The sequence below is a fragment of the Nilaparvata lugens genome, chromosome 3, assembly GCF_014356525.2.
Source record: "Nilaparvata lugens isolate BPH chromosome 3, ASM1435652v1, whole genome shotgun sequence".
NCBI lineage: Eukaryota > Metazoa > Arthropoda > Insecta > Hemiptera > Delphacidae > Nilaparvata > Nilaparvata lugens.
In genome coordinates, this window is record NC_052506.1 from 54,742,652 (window position 1) to 54,762,699 (window position 20,048).

The 20,048-nt window shown below is 36.4% G+C and overlaps 1 protein-coding gene across 1 annotated transcript in view; it reads right to left on the reverse strand.

Moving 5' to 3' along the window:
- The window catches only part of LOC111061937 (dedicator of cytokinesis protein 9), a 109,642-nt gene that overhangs the window by 11,497 nt on the left and 78,097 nt on the right, over nucleotides 1-20,048 (reverse strand). The window contains exons 35-38 of the mRNA XM_039424058.1: nucleotides 19,025-19,171; nucleotides 10,231-10,444; nucleotides 7,329-7,501; nucleotides 4,335-4,453 (exon numbers count right to left, since the gene is read on the reverse strand). Of these exons, the coding sequence (XP_039279992.1) occupies nucleotides 4,335-4,453; nucleotides 7,329-7,501; nucleotides 10,231-10,444; nucleotides 19,025-19,171 (653 nt within the window). The remainder of the gene's footprint in view (nucleotides 1-4,334; nucleotides 4,454-7,328; nucleotides 7,502-10,230; nucleotides 10,445-19,024; nucleotides 19,172-20,048) is intronic.

Here is a 20,048-nt window from a genome sequence, read left to right on the forward strand (position 1 = left end):
TTCAATGGTTCTACTATATGAGAGATGTCGTCGAGGCATTTCACCGCTTGTACAATTATAGGGTTAAGTACACATATAGAGAACCTATAATAGAACCTATTGCTGATGGGATCATTCATCAAGTTAAAATAAGTCTGAAGGGCATCATCTGTCACCCATTCTCCATTTAGCATAGAAATAGTCAAATTTATTTTGTTTTCAGTATTCAATCCTATTTCCTTGATATCAGTGTTCAATACAGAATGGTTTTTGTGTCTTATTATTCACTTGTTTAGACGTAATCTTTTTTACAATGGGGCTTTCGTCAATCAATGCTATTTTATTGTTTGCCTCCAGTATCTTCTTTTTAAAATAATTCCTAGCTCTTGGACTAGGAGTCTGTTTAGTGACAGGATCGATTAGTGTTATTTTATTTGCCATTTTATTGGTTGTCCTAGAATTATTCTCCAGTCCTACAATTCTACCCAGGGATAAGCTGCCGACCTAACGGGGCAGGGTTAGGCTACAGCTGGACGGCACTTTATTACACCGCCCTCCCCCGAGGGTCGAGACGTTACAACCTAGGATTGGATGCAAGACCAGTTGTCACAGTTACTGGTAAACAAAACGAAACGAAAAACAGCTGATAGAGAAGTACCGTAAGCAGGCCTACCTTAAGGAGAGCGATAACAACCAGCATGAGTTCCTGTTATCTGTTAATTTGAAGTCACCTCTCCTTCACCTCTCGCAACAAGACAAATTCAATTTACCAATTCAGTTGTTGTTTATATCTCGAAGGAATTTCATGCAAACACTGGAAACTGAAATGGTTCTCTAAAACTGTGTAGTGGAATCGTGTAGTGTAGTATACTCCTTCTTAGCAATGTTGATCACTCATACAGTTGGACTCAGTTGGATACGTTATGCAGGTACATCAAACATTCACAATTCACTTGAGAGTAACTAGATTAGTTTTCTTCAATAATATACTTTAGAAATTTTGAAAAATACGGAGCTCTAAAACCTAGGCAATTTACAGGCAGTTCAGCTCCGCCAACCTGGAGGTATAAGTATGTGCATCCTCATTATAACCAAAGGTATTCTTTCCGACGAAAACGTAACTTTATGTGAAAACTTTAGGTTAGATTAACTTGATAGTAAAAATCATGATATCATTTTTTTAAACTCAAATAATAATTAATTTGAAAGATTATTCTCTTATAAAATGACCTTTATTGAGAAAAAAATCAATGGTAATCGAATTAGTCTTTAGAATTCAAACAGCTTAACTATGCCTTTTTCAGCTGTTACAATAAATAATTTGTAGATAATTTTATTTTTGAATATAAATATATTCATATAATTTTTAATTTCTTTGCCCTATTAACATAGGTAAGGGAAGTATTGCTCTCCGAAAAAAATTAAGGTACCCCAATTACTATATTTCTATACGTTTCAAGGTCCCCTGAGTCCAAAAAAGTGGTTTTTGGGTATTGGTCTGTGCGTGTGTGTGTGTGTGTGTGTGTGTTTGTATGAGTGTATGTGTGTCTTTGTACACGATATCTCATCTCCCAATTACCGGAATGACTTCAAATTTGGAACTTAAGGTCCTTACAATGTAAGGATCCGAAACGAACAATTTCGATCAAATGCAATTCAAGATGGCGGCTAAAATGGGGAGAATTTAACAAAAACAGAGGTTTTCACAATTTTTTCGAAAACGGCTCCAACGATTTTGATCAAATTTATACCTAAAAAAGTCATTGATAAGCTCTATCAACTGCCATAAGTCCCAAATCTGAAAAAATTTCAGGAGCTCCGCCCCATCTATGCAAAGTATGATTTTAGATTCCCAATTATCAGACTTCAGATACAATTTAAACAAAAAATTTCGTGTGGAAAAGATCGAACATAAAAATCTTTAAAATTAATGTTCAGTAACATTTTCACCTAAAATTGAAAATAAGCTCGAAGTTTGAGAAGATGAGATTATTCAATTTGCAAACTGTTGGCGAGTGTTGATTCTATTAAATCATTCACTATGAAGAGATAGCAGACTTCATGTGTCTGCAGCGTTATTGTCCTGTCGCCAGCTGGCTTAGATCTTTGAATAGTAGACTTGAGATGCGCGACACAAGCGTCAGGTGATTAATTTTCATAACGGCAAGGAAAGTTGTGTGAGTGCGCCACACCAGATTTTTTTTGCTCTGCTGATTAAACAAGTGTAATAATGGTGATGATATTAAAATAAATTAATTTATTATGGGTTTGTGTTTCCATAGAGACTAGTAGTTCTGTGAACAGTAGACCTCACGCAGTTTTCTCATTTGATGTCACCTGTTCTAGTTGAATCAGTTGAATCATAATTTACTCTTAAAATGTTATTTGTTTTTCCAAGATCAAAAACTCACTTATGTTAATAAACTCAGTTCACGTAACCTCATATCAGAGTATGGAGGTATCCCTTTTCTTCTCATATTATCCTCAAAATGCGAAATTTCAAAAAAAACCTTGTGTATACATCGACGCGCAGTTGAAGAAGAAATATTCCTGCCAAATCTCATCGAATTCTATCAACGTGTTTGGCCGTAATCGTGCTACATACAGACAGACAAAAGCAAATCGAGTTGAAACATAGACCGCACTACGTTCGGTCAATAAATTTAATATGGGTTTATTTGAAAAGTATAGTATTGGAACCTTCACAATGAGACTTTAGTGATATTGTAGCTCAATTTTCTATGCGAATTTTTATCGTGAGAAATTTATTTTTCTGTTGAGAAATAATTTTCTTGCATTTAAATTTTGCTAACTTGCGTCCGGGAAGACTCCAATTTTTTACAGGGTTGAAGTATTCTCACGGAACTGTATTTCCGTTAGCGATGGAAAATACACGAGTGTTTGGGAATATTTAAAACTTGCATTTTCTTTTCACACGGAATTGTGATCTGTCTCCACGTGGACCGTAATCTTGTTGAAGGGGAACACAATTTGCGTAAAAAAGATTAGTTCATTCATTGCATTAGTTCGGCCGGAATAACATTGCAATCCAGAGGTGACCAATTAACGTGTTCAATTTGTTTGTTGTTCAAATTTGTTAAAATGTATTATTTTTAGCCGTGGACTATGTTGAAATAGTTTATCAATAATTAGGGAAGTTAATGTGTGAATGTTAATTTAAAATACTAGTTAATCAACTATAGTGTAGTGAAAATTCTAATAGTGATAGATGTATAATTTGAACGATGGTGATTGCCATTATATTTGTCTAGCTCATTCTAAAAACCATTGAATGACCGAGTCCCCAATTATAATGTAATAGTAAAATGAGTTAAGTCCACGCTATCTTTGTGAACAGATAATATTCGTAACCAGTTGGCAAAATCTTACAGGCAGTTTTCTTGAATTATAAAATGTTCAATAAATTGTTGCAGATTATTTTTTGACTAAATTTCTAGTGGTTAGTTCATTCAAAAAAATTTAGAAGTTAAGTAGAAAGCAAATGTTTGTAGTTTACAAAGTCCCATGACTCGCCCTCGAGTATTTTAGAGATTTCTTATTGAGTATTTTAGAGATCTCTTATTCTATCCCCCATCTGGGGGCGGTTACACAAGTATACTATTGATACTTATGGAAGCGTTTACACTACATAATTGTGAAAACTCTCGTCTCTCTTCCTGTCCAGTACAACATAAATTCATTGGAAAGCGGTACATTAGTCGCTTTGCACTCCATAACACAAAGCAACCGTAATGAGCAACAGACAACATACTGTAGATTCATGTTAAAAATAAGTTCAAAATAGCGTTTTATGATTTAAGTCAGCCTCTCTGTCAAAGGCATAAAATTAATGTTTGCAGAACATTTATGACTTTATAATCTGAAACCGGAACATTAGTGCCAGCTGCTTCCTATGCAGTTGTGCTCTTGAAGGTTGGCTCTCACAGAAGACTATTTTTCTATCATTTGAAAATGTCCGATGAAATGTTACATTAGTGGCTGGACTAACAGATAAATGCTGGAATATTGTCATAAGTTAAGTTTTATTGAAGATCTCAAGAAGGACGTAAGGATATCATGCCTAAGATAAAGAGGAGCGATATGCCTGTTAATACAGCAGTAATTGTCTTTTTTCTTTAGGGCTACTTTTAATATAAATTGGTAAATCGACTTGAAAATGGCATTAATGTCCGAAGAATGTTGTAATAAAATAATGTAAAGGGATATTAAGATTTATATTTTATTCATACAGCAGTAATACTTTTTAATATGAATTCCACGGAGTTAACTAATGAAAACTTGGGAAATCGTACTGCAGAATCTCCCCAGTGATTCGATTAATATTATTATATTACCTGAAAACGTCTTTCAGTTCTTCAACTTTGTCATCTGGATAATCTTTGCAAACAGTCGGACTGAGAAAGGCATCAGCATAAGCGAGTGGCCCAGCATTCACTTGAACACATACACTACCCTGCAATTTTAATGAAATAAATTAATAACATCCATGTTGAAATATGTGGGATTATACATAGAAACATATTCACAGAAGCATTCTATTTATATTTAGTAGATATTTTTGAGTTCGAGAGAAAAACAATCATTATTAGCAATGCGATGGTTAAAACTCACAGAAAATTTTGTGAAATAGAATAAAAGTTGAGTAACTTTATCCAACTTTTAAAATGAAAGTTTAATACAGTAATAGAATTTCAACGAGAATTTACTTCCTTCGAAACACACGTAACCAAATAGATACATGCCCATGATATTTAATCCAGGAGTTAGGATATTTAATTCAAGATATTTTCCATCAAGAAACTACACAAATATAAAGCTATAATATGATTTCACGGAAATTGACCCACTCAAATACTGGGTCCGGCAGTCAAACCTGACGGTTTTTAAGTGGGGATAGGTGGTGGTGGGGTTGACTGGGCGGGTGGGGATGGGCGCCATCTTGTTCACCTTGAGTGGAAGTTCATTAGTTCAGTAACAATGGAGCGTTGGACCGCTGAACATCGTGCGTTTGTAGTCGAGACGTTTTTTAGAAATAATGATTCTGTGATTCTAACGCAAAGGAGTTTCCGTATACGGTTTAACATTCCCCCTCGTGGTGCGATCCCGTCACGAAACACAATTCTTCTGTGGGTTCGGAACTTTCAGAACACTGCGTTTGGAACCACAAGAAGGAGAGGAGGATCACCTCGAACGGTAAGAACTCCTGCTAACGTTGAGGCTGTTCGACATGCTTTTGAACGGAGCCCTCGTCGCTCTGCCATTCGTCACGCCCAAGCTCTTCGGATCTCCGACCGGTCTGTGAGACGTATTCTTCATGACGACTTGAGCTTCCACCCTTACAAGATTGCTATTGTTCAAGAGTTACAAGCAGGAGATTTTGGTAGAAGGTTGAATTTTGCTGAAACCATGTTAAGAAAGATTGAGGAAGACCCTGGAATCATTGTTTTGACTTCAGACGAAGCTCATTTCCACCTTAATGGATGTGTTAATAAACAAAATTTCCGTTATTGGGCCCCAAATAACCCACGGGAACTTCATCAGCGGCCTCTTCACTGTGAAAAAGTAACTGTCTGGGCTGCAGTGTGTAGGTCAACAGTTATAGGGCCTTATTTTTTTGAAGAGGGTGGCCATACAGTGACAGTGAACTCAGAGCGTTATGTTGCCATGATCCGTGACTTTCTCATTCCTGAGTTACGTCGCCACCGCATACCTCTCAGGAGGGTATGGTTTCAGCAGGACGGAGCTACTGCCCATACCTCGCGGGCCTCCATGGCTCAACTCAGAGGATTTTTCCCAGGCAAGCTGATCTCGCTCAGGGGTGACATTGAATGGCCAGCACGTTCTCCCGACTTGTCCCCTTGTGACTTTTATCTGTGGGGGTATCTCAAGGGAAGAGTGTATGTTGACAAGCCAAGAAATTTTGATCAACTGAAGGAGAATATTCGGCGAGAACTTCGTGAGATCCCGCGGCAAACGTTGGAGAGAGTCATGACGAACTTTTCCAAGAGACTCGTACAGTGTACAGAAAATGGTGGTCAACATTTAAATGACGTAATTTTTGCGCCGTAAGCTATTTTTCAATTTTTTTTAATACTAAATGTAATTTCCAATTCTCCTCTTTACAATAAAACAAAATATATAAATATATCTCAACAGCTTTTGAATTTATCCAATATCAAAAACCGTCAGGTTTGACTGCCGGACCCAGTACAATAGAGTAGGTTGAATGTTTAAGGGAATGTTACTGAGGGCAGCCACTATTGTGTTATTATTATTATTATTTTTGAAGGGACGGATTCAAGGATCCAAAGGTTCAAAGAATCCCACACGTTAACCGAAGCTTATTGTGTTCCCATGTTGTAAGTTAGTTAGGCAAACCGATACCTGTGTCCTTTACAAGAACCAGGAGTTTTTCCCTATGCTAAGATTCCATTCATCACATGGTTGCTTATCGCAATCCAATGTGATATGCTTGGCAGTCTCTTCAGACTGATTAGTCCTCGTGACCTACGTGATTTCCACTCCTGGCCTTCTTTTAAGGTCCTTCCGCTGAGGAAGGGGTGGCCAAGTTGCCTCTAGGGCGCCTGGCCACCCTTGACTCAGCCTCTTGACCCACATTTGTGTCTGGAATTTCACCCATCTCTGGTCTCTTGGGTTTTTCTTTATGCCCCTCCGAAACTCTGCAGGGTCAAAAGACTTGCCTCTCCCAAGACGTTTCGCCTGAATGGCCGCCCTTCTTTGAGCAGTGATGAGTTTTGGCCTCTCCACCCACAAACTCGTGACCTACGTGACTTCCAATCCTGGCTTTCCTGTAGGTCCTTCCGCTGAATTGCCTCTAGGGCACCAGGTCACCCTCGACTCAGCCTCTTAACCCACATTTGTGCCTGGAGTTTCACCCATCTCTGGTCTCTTGGGTTTTTTTTACACCTCCGAAACTGCCCTGATGGGGCAGATCCCGTGGGTTTGAAGGCAAGGCAACTTCTGGAGTTGCCTGATACTGTGGGTGAATTATGGTTTTCAACACATTCTTGAGTACGGTGTTCGAATCAAAGCTCCCCGACCCACAGGGGGCCAGTATTGTGTTATTCATGAGAAAGCAGACAATTTTAAGTGAATCTCACTGTAGAAAATTTTCACAATAGTAGTCTCAGACTCTCTTATCAGAATTATATAATACAAAAGTACACTATTTATGACTACAATACATAAATTTTATTTAACAATAAAAAATGTTATCAATCTGAAAATTAAATAACTGAAAGATAGGACTAGCAGGTAGGCTCGCCTTACCCATCTAGCCAAAATATATACTTGACAAATGCACATACCTGCAAACGTAGCTGCAGTTTCTTGGCATCGGTGGGTCTAGTCAAGACAACGTCGAAAAGCTCAGTGACCCGCTGATTCATCTCATCCAGGGCCACTTCTATGGGACTCAATTCAGTTTCACTTCTGCTCACCACTCTCAGACGCTTCTTCACATACGGGAATGTGTACTCGGCTGCACAAAAATAATAAGAATACCATTTAATTACCTTAATATTATTTTAAATAGAGCAGAAACCACGATAGAACATAAATCTTTCTTGACTTTTCAAGAAAGGAGATCTTTTCCAACAACACTTAACAGCTCAGTGTCAAAAAGTGCTAAAGAAAACAAGAAATTGAAGTTGTGTTATTATTCATTCAATAAATAATGCATTTCAATAAGTTATTCCATTATATCCAAAATTCATATTTTGATATAATATCCACACATCATTTACTGTCATTTGTACAGAAAAAACTGGGGAACCTTGAATATCTCTCTTAAATTTAAATAGATGATAAAATCATAGGTTTTACGGAAAACAAATTAATTTCTAGTTCAAAAAATAGTTATACCAGGAGTTTGGAATCTAGATTTTGGAATCGTGTGGTTTTTCAGCTCTAAATTTCAAGTTTATTCAGTTTTTTGGACATTTTCATTTATTTATTTTTTTATTTCTCTCTAATTCTATATTCATATTAAGTATTTCTAAATTCAAAATTAGTTTGTTTTGTGGTATAATTAATTGTTCTTATCTGTAACTGTCATAGCCTATATTTTTCTACAATCACTCGTAAAGTTCTTCTTTACAAACCGAAAACTAATCATAAAACAGCTGTTTTGTGAGGAGTGATCGAGAATCTATTTTTCCTCCACCTACTGTCTAAAGAGCCTACTTTACTCCCTGAAACATAATACCAATGTGTCACTGTTTCGCTCTCGGGAGGAAAAAGCAGAAAAACTCCCTATAGCGTAAAAGTAACTCCCTTTAAATAAGATGGGAAGCATCTCTATTTTCAAAAAAATCTGGTGTGGCCCACTCACACAACTTTCCTTGCCGGTATGAAAATTGATCACCTGACGCTAGAGTTCACGCGCATCTCAAGTCTACTATTCAAAGATCTGAGCCAGCTGGTGGCAGGACAATAACGCTGGATACACACGAGATCTGCTATCTCTTCATAGTGAATGATTTAATAGAATCAACAGTATGTTGCCAACAGTTTGCCATTGAATAATCACATTTTCTCAAATTTCAAGCTTATTTTCAATTTTAGGTGAAAATGTTACTGGACATTAATTGTAGAGATTTTGATGCTCAATCTTTTCTACTCTAAATTTTTCGTTTAAATTATATATGAGACCTGATAATTAGAAATCTGAAATCAATTTTTGAATAGATGGGGCGGAGCTCCTGAAATTTTCACAGATATGGGACTTGTGGCAGTTGATATAGCTTATCAATGACTATTTCAGGTAAAAATTTGATCAAAATCGTTGGAGCCGTTTTCGAGAAAATCGCGAAAAACCCTGTTTTTGACAACATTTTCGCCATTTTAGCCGCCATCTTGAATTGCAATTTGATCGAAATTGTTCGTGTCGGATCCTTATAGAGTAAGGACCTTAAGTTCCAAATTTCATGTCATTCTGTTGATTGGGAGATGAGATATCGTGTGTGAGTGTGTGTGTGTGTGTGTGTGTGTGTGTGTATACACTTTTTTGGACTGAGGGGACCTTGGAACGTATATAAAAGTAAAAATTGGGGTACCTTAATTTTTTCGGAAAGCAATAGGCTACTTTCCTTACATATTATGGTATAGGGCAAGAAAAGTAAAAACTTACTTTTGAAAAAGGTTAGAAGGTCTAAGCTTAGATGAGGAAGCATATAGAGTAGTCATTAAAGCAACTAAATTCAATACCTTAACCAGACATTTGACAAGTAAGTAAAAACTTACTTTTGATATAGGTTAGAAGGTCTAAGCTTAGATGAGGAAGCATATAGAGTAGTCATTAAAGCAACTAAATTCAATACCTTAACCAGACATTTGATCAATATAATTATGAAATATATGTTTCATGCTAAAATGATTACAAACTGCATATCAGTATACCAGCCAACGAATATTCTTCATCAATATTCCTAATCAAATTTGAAACGGGAACTTCATCATAGTATTGTAGTCGAGTTGGCCATTGTTGTTACAACTGTGTGATTACAAGCCAGCTGTTTTATTTTTAGGTTATGTTGTGACACTTTTTACTGGTCACGTAAGTTTTTAAAAATTATTTTATTTGCAGTTCTTATAAAAATGTAGGTGGAGGAAAAATGTTGTGTACATCACGAGTGAAAAATGTTTTTTCTCCCTCAGGAAAATTGTTGCCCTCGGCTTCGCCTCGGGCTTCAAACTATTCACTCAGGGAGAAAAAACAGTACTTTTCACTCTAGATATACAAATAACTATTACGCTCGCCAGCTGTTTACTTTACACTCACTAACCGCAGCGCATGCGTAGTAGGCTACATTTTTGTGTAAGCTAGATTTGAAGGTTATCATCATCTCAACTCAACAATGAATTCAGCAATGGACATGATCAATGACGAATTAACTATAACTCCACCGGATATTATTATTTTTACATTGATTTATCAAAATAATTGGATGAATTATAAAAAAACTGTTTATTGTATTGGAATCCAATACTGCAGTTGTAGAAAAAATTTGGTATGTAATTCGAGCAAAAAGCTTCTTTATCACTCTCGTCAAAATTACCACGCTCCACTACGCGTCACTTAGTAACTGTTTTGGTTCGAGCGATTAAGTCGCATTTTACGCTCTTAATACATAAATAACTATTATAACGTTCAATTGAATCATAACAGTAATCTAACAGTCGTTATAAGAAGAGAAAATATGATCTTACTGTGAAGCACAGTGCGGCGCTTCCACTGTTCGGCAGGGGAGTTGGCCCTGGCCTTGCCCTGGCGCGTGAATGGCGTCTCGAACATGAACGAGCTGATGTCATGGCTCTGTTCGAACTCGGTTGGTCTCACTTCCAATACATGTTTCGGCAAGTGCACTGTCACATGAGTCACCTGGATGTACGCCAGTTTTGGATCCAGCTCTGATAATTCAAACTAAAAAACATTTCTACATGAATATCATAAAAAGTTTCATTCAATTGATAGACTGCTCATTAACAGATAACTAAGTCAGGCACTGTTTGAAATATAGTCTAGACCGCGATACATAATGAGATTCACTCCAAACTATCATACATTGTTGAATGAGAAGCATTAATTCAATTTATAAGGAATGCTGACCGTTTGAAGTGAGGCCCACTGTAGAGACCATGCGCTTATTTGACCAACTATTTGGTGCTTCTAGCGTCTTCCACATCCGATCATCCAAAAATGCAATAGTTTATTCGAAGTTGAAAACTTCTGTTGGACATTTAAGGCCGTCTTCCAAGCTCGGGATCTATAAAATCTGGGCTTACAGAGTCCAGGACTAAAATAAGCGCTCGGGTCTAAATTGACTTTCTGAGTGACTGAGTCACGGGTTTATCTTCTAAACTCCGGGGTCTATCAAGTTCTCGACTTAATTAAGTCCAGACTTTTAACGCAGTAAACATGAGGGAAATTTACAATATTTTATTGTTGTATTGTTGGCATTATAGCAATACCAAAACAGCTGATTGGAGTGGGATAATTAGAATGAGCATGCTCTCCAAATTCAAAGCAAAACCTAACCTTTTGAAACATGAATGAATAAAACTTGATACTGAGGTGCGACACACCGTTTTTATGGTGCATGTGCTTTATATTCAATCGTAATCGATAGCCGCTCTTTCATGAGCTGTCTCATGGTCTCATAGATGCAGCGTGAATTTGAGCGAGACTCAAATCAAATTTTATTCATCAAAAACAATTACAATACAAATTTGAATACTATAACATTTAATACAATGAAGTTTTATGCATTGAATAATTCCTTAATAGGCATAGATAATTCAATGAATGAGTAAATATACACCCCACTATAAATGATGTGTGTTGGGGTATACGTTATTAGTTGCTTGTAGCGTGTTATAATTACTATTAATTTACAAACTTCATTCAGTGATATAGGATTAAAGTTTTTTATATTGAAATTAGTAAAAATTGATAATACAAACAAAATTATGAAATTAGTAATAATAAATATTAATGTTCTATGTAATTAATAGAATACACAACTACACCTCAGAATGCTGCATTCATTTAAACTGATGCACTATTGTGTGTATAGGGCATTCCTATTGCTTTCTCTCTAAATAAATGAGTCTTCCACAATTAGAATAGGCTAATAATAATAATTATTGTACCTGATAAACTGAAATAATAACTGAAAATTCAGTTAAAAAATGACTGATAATTCTGAATGAAAGAAATTGGAGATTAAAAAAATGTTTATGATGTTAAATATTGTCAACAACTAAAATAGTTGTTGATTTATAATTAGTTGATTAATTTTTATGATGATCCATATTGTCCACAACTAAAATAGTTGAGTTATATGTAACATAGACTGAATTTTTTTATAATTCGAATGCCAAACCAAGTCTTGCCTACTGCGTCGCTACACTTTCCCCACTTCTCACCCTCACCCTCACATCACCACAAACGCCCTCTCCGGCGATGGTTTATGATTGAATACAAAGCGCATGCGTCATAAAAACTGTGTGTCGCTACTCAATGTCAATTATGAATAAACATTTCATTTTACGTTATGGATCATTATATTATCGATCATTGATCCTTGCCATTGATTTTGGAATAAACATTTTAGTAGGCTATTGAGTTGGAAAACGTATATGTTTTGAAAAAATCGGGAATAATATTTTATTATTGTTATATTTTTATTACTAATAGGCTGAATATGACATTGATTAATAACATTCACATTGGAAGATAAAATTCCAAGGCAAGCCTTGTATTTTTCTTCTTGAAAATTTTTAGGTTATGTCCAGTCATAAAATAAGATTAATTTTATGCATAATTTTCTGTTATAAATTTCAAAGTTCTATGAGCTTTATTCCAAAATAGACTTGCAAACTATATAAATTATGAATTTAGATATATTAAACAAATAATTTAGGTATTCAAATACATCTAATCATCTACTCCAAAACAATAGCTGAATTGTGTTTGACTGTTAATCTCGAACTTAAATTCAAACCCTACTCCAGTCGAGGGTTTAAAATCACGCTGTTTTAAGTTCTGGACTTAATGATATTTTATAAATCCTTGACTCAGAAAGAAAGAGGCGAGAATCTAAATCAAGTCCTGGACTTATAAGCCCTTCACTCAGAAAGCGAAATTATAAACTTCAGAGTCTATTCCGAGTCCTGGACTATGTAAACGCACTGACTCGGAAAACCAATTTTCTGACTACAGAGTTTAAGGCGGTTTAAGTCTAGAACTTAGCTAAATCCCTATTACTCTCTATTACTGAGCATACACGTACACTTCTAAAATTCAAGGTTCTTAACTATGTAATTGTATAATAAATTACTTTTGTACGTTTCTTAGCTAGGGCTTTGAAATCACTAATTATCAAATATCAAATCAAATCAAATTTCATTTATTCAAGTAGTTGCATATAAAAGACAAGCTTCACAGCATTGAATCCTCACAATCAATAATAAACACAGAAAGCACAATAGTACACGGAGGAGACGTCAGAGAAAAACAATGCCTTCAGGAGCACCCCCTGGAAGAAATCGATTAATTTCAGTTGATTCAAATGAAATGTTTATTTTGTAATAATTCTATGATATGTGATTTTCTTCCCTCAAGACATCCACACATTCATCCACTGTGTATGGCGCTCTTTTTAACAGAATTTTCCTTATCCTTCCGGTCATATTTGAAAAGTTGGAAAAATCTTTAAAATGATGGGGGAGTCTATTTATAATTTTTATTGCGCAATAGTGTGGGCCTTTCTCCAGAAGGGTTAGTCTATGTGCGGGGTAACCGAGGAGTGAGCCACCACTCCTCGTATTGTAGGAATGATCAAGTAAAACGGATGAGAATGCCCTCCAATTTTTACTAACGTACGTGATGATCTCCAGAAAGTACATGGCTGGCAAAGTTAATATACTCTCTCTCACAAAATAAGGCCTACAGGATGTTCGGGCACTGAGGTTGAAGATTATTCTCAGAGCTCTTTTCTGCCTCCTGAAAATTACCCCAAGGTGTGTGTCATAGCCACCCCAGAATATCAAACTGTAACGAATGACAGACATGAGATAGCCATGATAGATCGCAATCAGGGAATTATACCCTGCTGCTCCCCTCACACACCTCAGCGAGAACAGAATAACAGATAGCAAGAGACGCTGCACCTGATCACCCCATTTCAAGTCATCCTGCAGCTCGACCCCGAGAAACCTCGTCACTTTTGACTGATTGTAGCCTGATAGGTCTACGTTAGGTATATTGTTGTTTAAAGTTCGACGGGATGCTGCGAATTGAAGAAATTTTGTTTTGTTGGTATTTAGTTTAAGGTGATTCTCATTGAGCCAGTGATTTAAGTCTGAAATTGCCGTTTGAGTCTTAATTTGGATATCCCTTTTTGAGCCCTCAACTAGAATTCTAGAAAACTAGAAAAAAGTCTAATGCTTTGGCTGTGACCCCATAATAAGCAAGTTTTTTTAGTAGAATTTTGTGATTAACCCTGTCATAGGCCTTGGATGAATCGCAAAAGATACCCACTATACTCCGCGACCCATCCAATGCTCGGAGGCTGCTGTCAACCACTTCAGATATTGCTTGCATTGTTGATCTACTTTTACGGAAGCAAAATTGTTTATTGTAAAGTAAGTTGTTACTTTCAAAGTAATTGTTGAGTTGGAGGAAAACTGCTCGTTCTATAATTTTAGAGAATATAGTCTGGATTGCTATGGGACGGTAATTTTCAGGACAAGTAGGACTCCCTTTTTTAAATATTGGTTTAACAATAGAGAATTTGAGTTTTTTTGAGAAAATTCCGTTTTTAAAAACCAGATTTATTATGTGAGTGAGAGGTTTACTGATTAAAAACCCAACTGATTTTACCACTTTAGGTGTGATTCCATCCCATCCACCAGTGACTGAGGTTTCAAGATTATTTATAATTTTTAATACTTCTTTTTCTGAGATTGAAGAAAATTCAAATTGAGATAGCAACCGATTTGGGCTGTTGGGTTCAAATACCTGTTGATTGGATCCAGAGAAAGTATTATCAGCCTCTTCGCTTTGTCCTATTGATATAAAAAGATTGTTAAAAGCTTGAGCAACCAGAAGAGGTTCTGAAATTTTTCTATTATCTATTGATAGTTCTATAGGTTGGGAGGATATGTGAGCATAACCGATTTCATCCTTTATTACCTTCCATGTAGCTTTGATTATATTTCGACTCGAGTTAATATAAGTATCATTGCTTTTTCTCTTAGAGACATCAATGATCTTTCGCAGTATTTTTTTTGTATTTTTTTGAAGTAAATTAAGAACTCTGGATCCCTATTTGTTCTTGACTCAACAAGCAATTCTCTTTTTCTAATTATTGAGGTTTTAATGCCATTTGTTAACCATTTTTTGTTCTCATTTTTAACCTGAATACATTTTAGAGGGAAAGAAGATATAAAAATTTTATAGAAATTTGAGAAAAAAAGCGTTGAAAGATTCTTCACAGCATCCACTTTTAAGACAACCTTCCCAAGGTGTTCTATACAGTGAGATAGCAACACATACCAAAGACTTGCACCCAATTTGTAGTGTAAGTTCAATTCCGATGCACTCGAATAGTTTTTCGACTGACAACACTTTTATATCTTCGCGCAGCTTGACACGAGAGAAGTTATAACGATTGTTTATTAAAATACAAACACCACCTCGAGCTGTCTCTTCGCGACCGTAGAAAGCAGCAAGATTATATTCACTTAATTTGTTTAATGCTTCGCTATTATTCAATGGAAGCCAATTTTCACTAAGAGTCACAATTAATAGCTTGTGTTCCTGAAGTATGATATTGAAGTCCTCTATTTTCTTTGCAACACCAGCAATGTTTAAACTGAGCATTGAAGTTGTCTTCATTGGAGATTCCGAACAGTTAATCAACTTTGGTTCATTGTTAACCTCAGCCGAATTATGTTCATTGTCGGGCGATACTAGTTTAAAGAGTGCTCTTGTGTAGACACAAGTTGCTGGGGTGGAGTGGCTGTTGAATTCTCAGAAATTGATTAATGATTTTTCCTACAGATACCTTGAAAATTGAGCATTTGTGCACTGATTGCAGGCCGCAAAGACTTACTTTTCCGCTCTAGAGCGCAAACTATTACTTTGCGTACTACAGATTTGCAGCATGACAACGCAAAATAGTTAGTAGGTTATAGGGAGCACCAGTGCAGGAAAATCAAAACTAAGTTGGTAACACTGACTGTGGTCCACGTTATAATATGGCAGTGGACAACGATGACAGTGGTTGCCACCACATTGCCATGTGCTGCCTTTATTCATTTACATTATTATTATTCAATTTTAAATAAATTAAGGTTTTATTAATAATTAAACAGAAAAACAATTGATGGATTTCAGGGAATTTTACCCATAATTACCCACTTTTCATATTCAATGGTAACTGTAGGAAAAATTTAATGTGAAATACGTGCGCAAAGTTCTTCTGCTGCACTCAAGGAACCATTATTCCGCACTTGCCTACGGCTCGTGCGTAAACGTTTCTTTCGGTGCAGCAAACTGTCACTTTGCGCACTAGTTGCACAAATAACTATTCTCGGCTATCACGTGTTTCCCTATTGAGTTTAGATGTAATCCATGGTGGGTATGAAATCTTCCCAATTTTTGCATTTCTAACATTTCCACATTTTTAAACTATTTGGCTATTAATTCGATTTTTCTATTGGTCTCTGTTACTATCTTATTGATAAGAGATGTAGGATGAAGATCGTGTCGATGTGGAACATTAAGGTGCGTACAGACTTTCGCTCTGCTCCGCAACCGAACGTCACTCCAGCAGAGCGATTTATGATCGACCGGGAAGCAACAGTGGTTCTACCGGGGAACGCGAGAAGATCTAACATCTTCCGTAACGTTCATGATGGGTGCGTGGGCGGAGCGACTGTGGTACGATGGAGGAACGAGGGCGGTACGAAGGCGGAGCGTGCTCGATGCGGGTTGGAAGTGCGTATATGTGTACGCAGCTTTAGAGAGAAGAACTCGAGTATGAGTTAGCTTTGGTAGTAGATTTTTTATAGAGTTCAATAGGTTATTTTGTGTTTATCAATATTTGTTCCTCCTATTAGAATTATCATGTCATTTGAAGATAGGTCTCTACTTTCCTTTAGACATTCGGAAGTTACAGTACTGAAGTTAGCTCCCGGCTTCAAGATACTTGAGAAATGAAAGTTAGATTTATTTGATATTCTATCTCCTATTCCTCTCCCGTGGCTGTCTGCGAGTATTTTAATGATGCCAGGTGTGCTCCGATTGTGACCGCGGATGTTTGAGAGATTGGTTTCTTTGCTTTTGTCAACTGCCGTACAGAAAACTCACAAGTTAAAGGGCGTCTACAGTTTGAATTCATAGGATCCTAGCTTTGCTTGGTGTTTATTTCCTTAATCTGATTTTCAAGGCGCAATACAGTGTCCTTCAATTGATCACATTCTCTCAATAAATCGTTGATTCTGTCATAATTCTTTATTATCTCCTCTTCCATATTTTCATTTAATGTTTGTTTGTTGTTTTGTTTGAATGATACCCAAACCATCACAATCTGGCCTGCATTTTGTAGTTGACAACCCGTAGAATGATTCTGTTTGTGTATAGATGCTTTGAGAATCTTTTATTTGCATAGTTTCACCTGTTTGATGCTCTCCAACATCTAGCCCAGTCTGGGTCTCAGCATCAACGACGCACCTACCAGTCGCTTTTTCTGTTCCAGACCGAACTTCATACTCATTTAAATACGTCATTGAATGTTCAGTCTGAATACTCGCAATGCAAACAGTTAAAGTTTTGTCTAATTCGCGTTAATCATTAGCTATAGATGTATTTATAGCTGCATCATCCCATTGATCCCGCCACGTATCTATCTCCTTTCTCAGCTTTCCATTTTCAGTCATTAATTCTCGAGATGTAGTTTGAGACTGTCGTCATTGTTGCAATATCGGTCTAAATCAGAAATAGAGCTATAATTTGTTGGTGTTGAACAAATCCCATTACAGTTTGAAATCGCTTCCATTCCCGCAAGAGGATCGCATGAAGGGGAATGAGAATGATTATTTTTAATCTCAATGATATCCTTGATCAGCTCGTCCGTAACTAGTCACTTTACATGTCTTCTTCAAGCAGCGCCATACAATTTCCCCAGAAGACTTGACATTACATTTCCTTAAAGAATACCCTTTATAAAAAATCTTTTAATAATAATTTTCTTCATATGATGCGACTTTGAAAAAATAATGTATATTTTTAGATTGACTCAGTCAACTTATTTAGCATGTGATGTCTAGCCCAGTATTTTCATTACAAGGGTAAAAGGAAAGTATAAGGGAAGAGAAAGCGCTAAGAGAGCGGTCAAAGCGGGAGATACGGAAGCTCCTGAAAAGAAAAGAAATATAGGAAGAGGAGGAGAGAATCAAGTTAAAATAGGTGAAACGTAGATCACATCACAGCCGTTCAGACATATAGACAGCCACAAGTAGTTTTCAAAAACTGGCGCCACGTCTGCGCCACTGCCGCCGAACAGCTGCTTTTGATGGAAGCGATCAAGTAAACAATGCTCCGTTACTATGGAAACGAACGACGCCAGTAAACCGTTCAAAGAAGCAATGCTCTATAAACTCAGAACGAGGAACTGTACCGATAAGCTTATCTGGAGCGATAAGTTCACAACACCCGAATTCCAATAGCCCAGATTTTGACAGACGTAATCACCGTTCCCGTTATTCCACAGGAAATCGCCTGCCTGCAACACCACGCATCTGATCTTTTGAGAGCCGGCAGTATAACAATTTTGAGGTTAACCGTAACGTAACAGAAGAACAGATGATTACAATATTAAAACTGAAATCAGTATGAACACAACAGCACCACACATCAGGAAACGCATTCACTACTCACATAAAACTCATGAAAATGACGAGATGGGAAGATCAATTTCGCAAAATGAAAAAACAAAGGCACTGTAACTCGGAACCGTGTAACAGGCAGAAACAGTCCTGCCAACCACAGACAATATCAGACAAGCAGTACCCATCCATTATATTGAACTAAATTGGTTAGGTGAAACTAATGTGATAATTAAAAACTCTAACGAAAGTTTCAAGAAAGTCAATTACATTTTTCCTAAAAATATGTAATCCAGCGGAACCAATGCAAACAAGCTTTTTTCAAGCTAGTTTCTGTTTTTCATAATCAGAACTCAATTATTGTTTCTAAGGGATTGAAAGTGGACATATAAATAAATTCAGTTTTATTTAGAAGATGGAATTGTAATTTGCTAACTTAAAATGCAAATCTAATCTAATCATCTTCTAAATATTTTCCATTGTACTGCTGAACCAACGTTTTAATTGAGGTTCATTGAAAGTTTTCAGAAATTCAAATACAAATATTAATAAATATGGTGAATAAAATTAATGATCCTAAGTTAGAATTTCCGAATGAAATACTTACAGGTGCAGAGTCCATGATCATTTTCACAGATCCTGTTCCAAATTTGTTTGAAAACTGGTGATACAGTCTTTCTGATATTTCTGACAGAGAAGTAACTTTTGGTTCCTTGTAGATGTATTCAACTTCATTATCCTCATCAAAATATGCCTGTTGAAGAAAAAAAAATGATTTGAAGTAATCTCGATTTCAACACTTACTAAATCAAGGCTATCGTGCTACTTCGTATTAATTCATTTTCAATTAGCAGGTAGCCAGTGCTTTGCACTGGAGAAAATTTTGTGGTGTAAAATGCAATCTCTTAATATCCAGGAAACATCAAAAATAGAATATTCATTATTTTAACAAAATTACGTGGATAATCTTTATCAGAGTTGACAAGTTCCAGGAAAGAATGAGTTAAATTGGTTGCGATCACTCAATTTTTCACTCATGAGTCGCGTGTGCTACCAATTAAGATAAGGAACCACTTGGAGAAAGCTCTGTTTGGTTTGGCTTTTATACAAGGTACGCCAGAGAAACTTACTTATTTGAAAGTTCAATAAAAACAAAAGTACTTTAGTTATTGTTTTAATCTTTTTTTATATTAGAATAGAATATCCAAATTTTTTCATGCATTTTTAGAAAATACATCAGATCAATGGCGACCCCATCGCGCATACACTGATGAAGTCGATTTTTGAAATTTGTATCCATTCGTTGCAGTATATCAATCGGTATGTTGGCAATGCGTCGCGAATGTTGTTCTTAAGGTGTGCTATGGTTCGTGGTCGATTGACATAAACCAGGGATTTCAAATAAACCCATAAAAAAATCTCATGAGCTTCATCACTGACATAAATTACCGCGTCTTCAGGCAGGTTGTCAATCAGAATATCACATGCATTTTGACGGGCAACAAAATCGCGTTCAGTGAATTGTTGAACAACAGCCAATTTATAGGCATGAAATTGAAGTTCTTTATGGAAAATTCGTCGAAAAATTGAGTCAGAAATCGTCATAGCAGCTGCGTGTTTGCGAGCCGAAC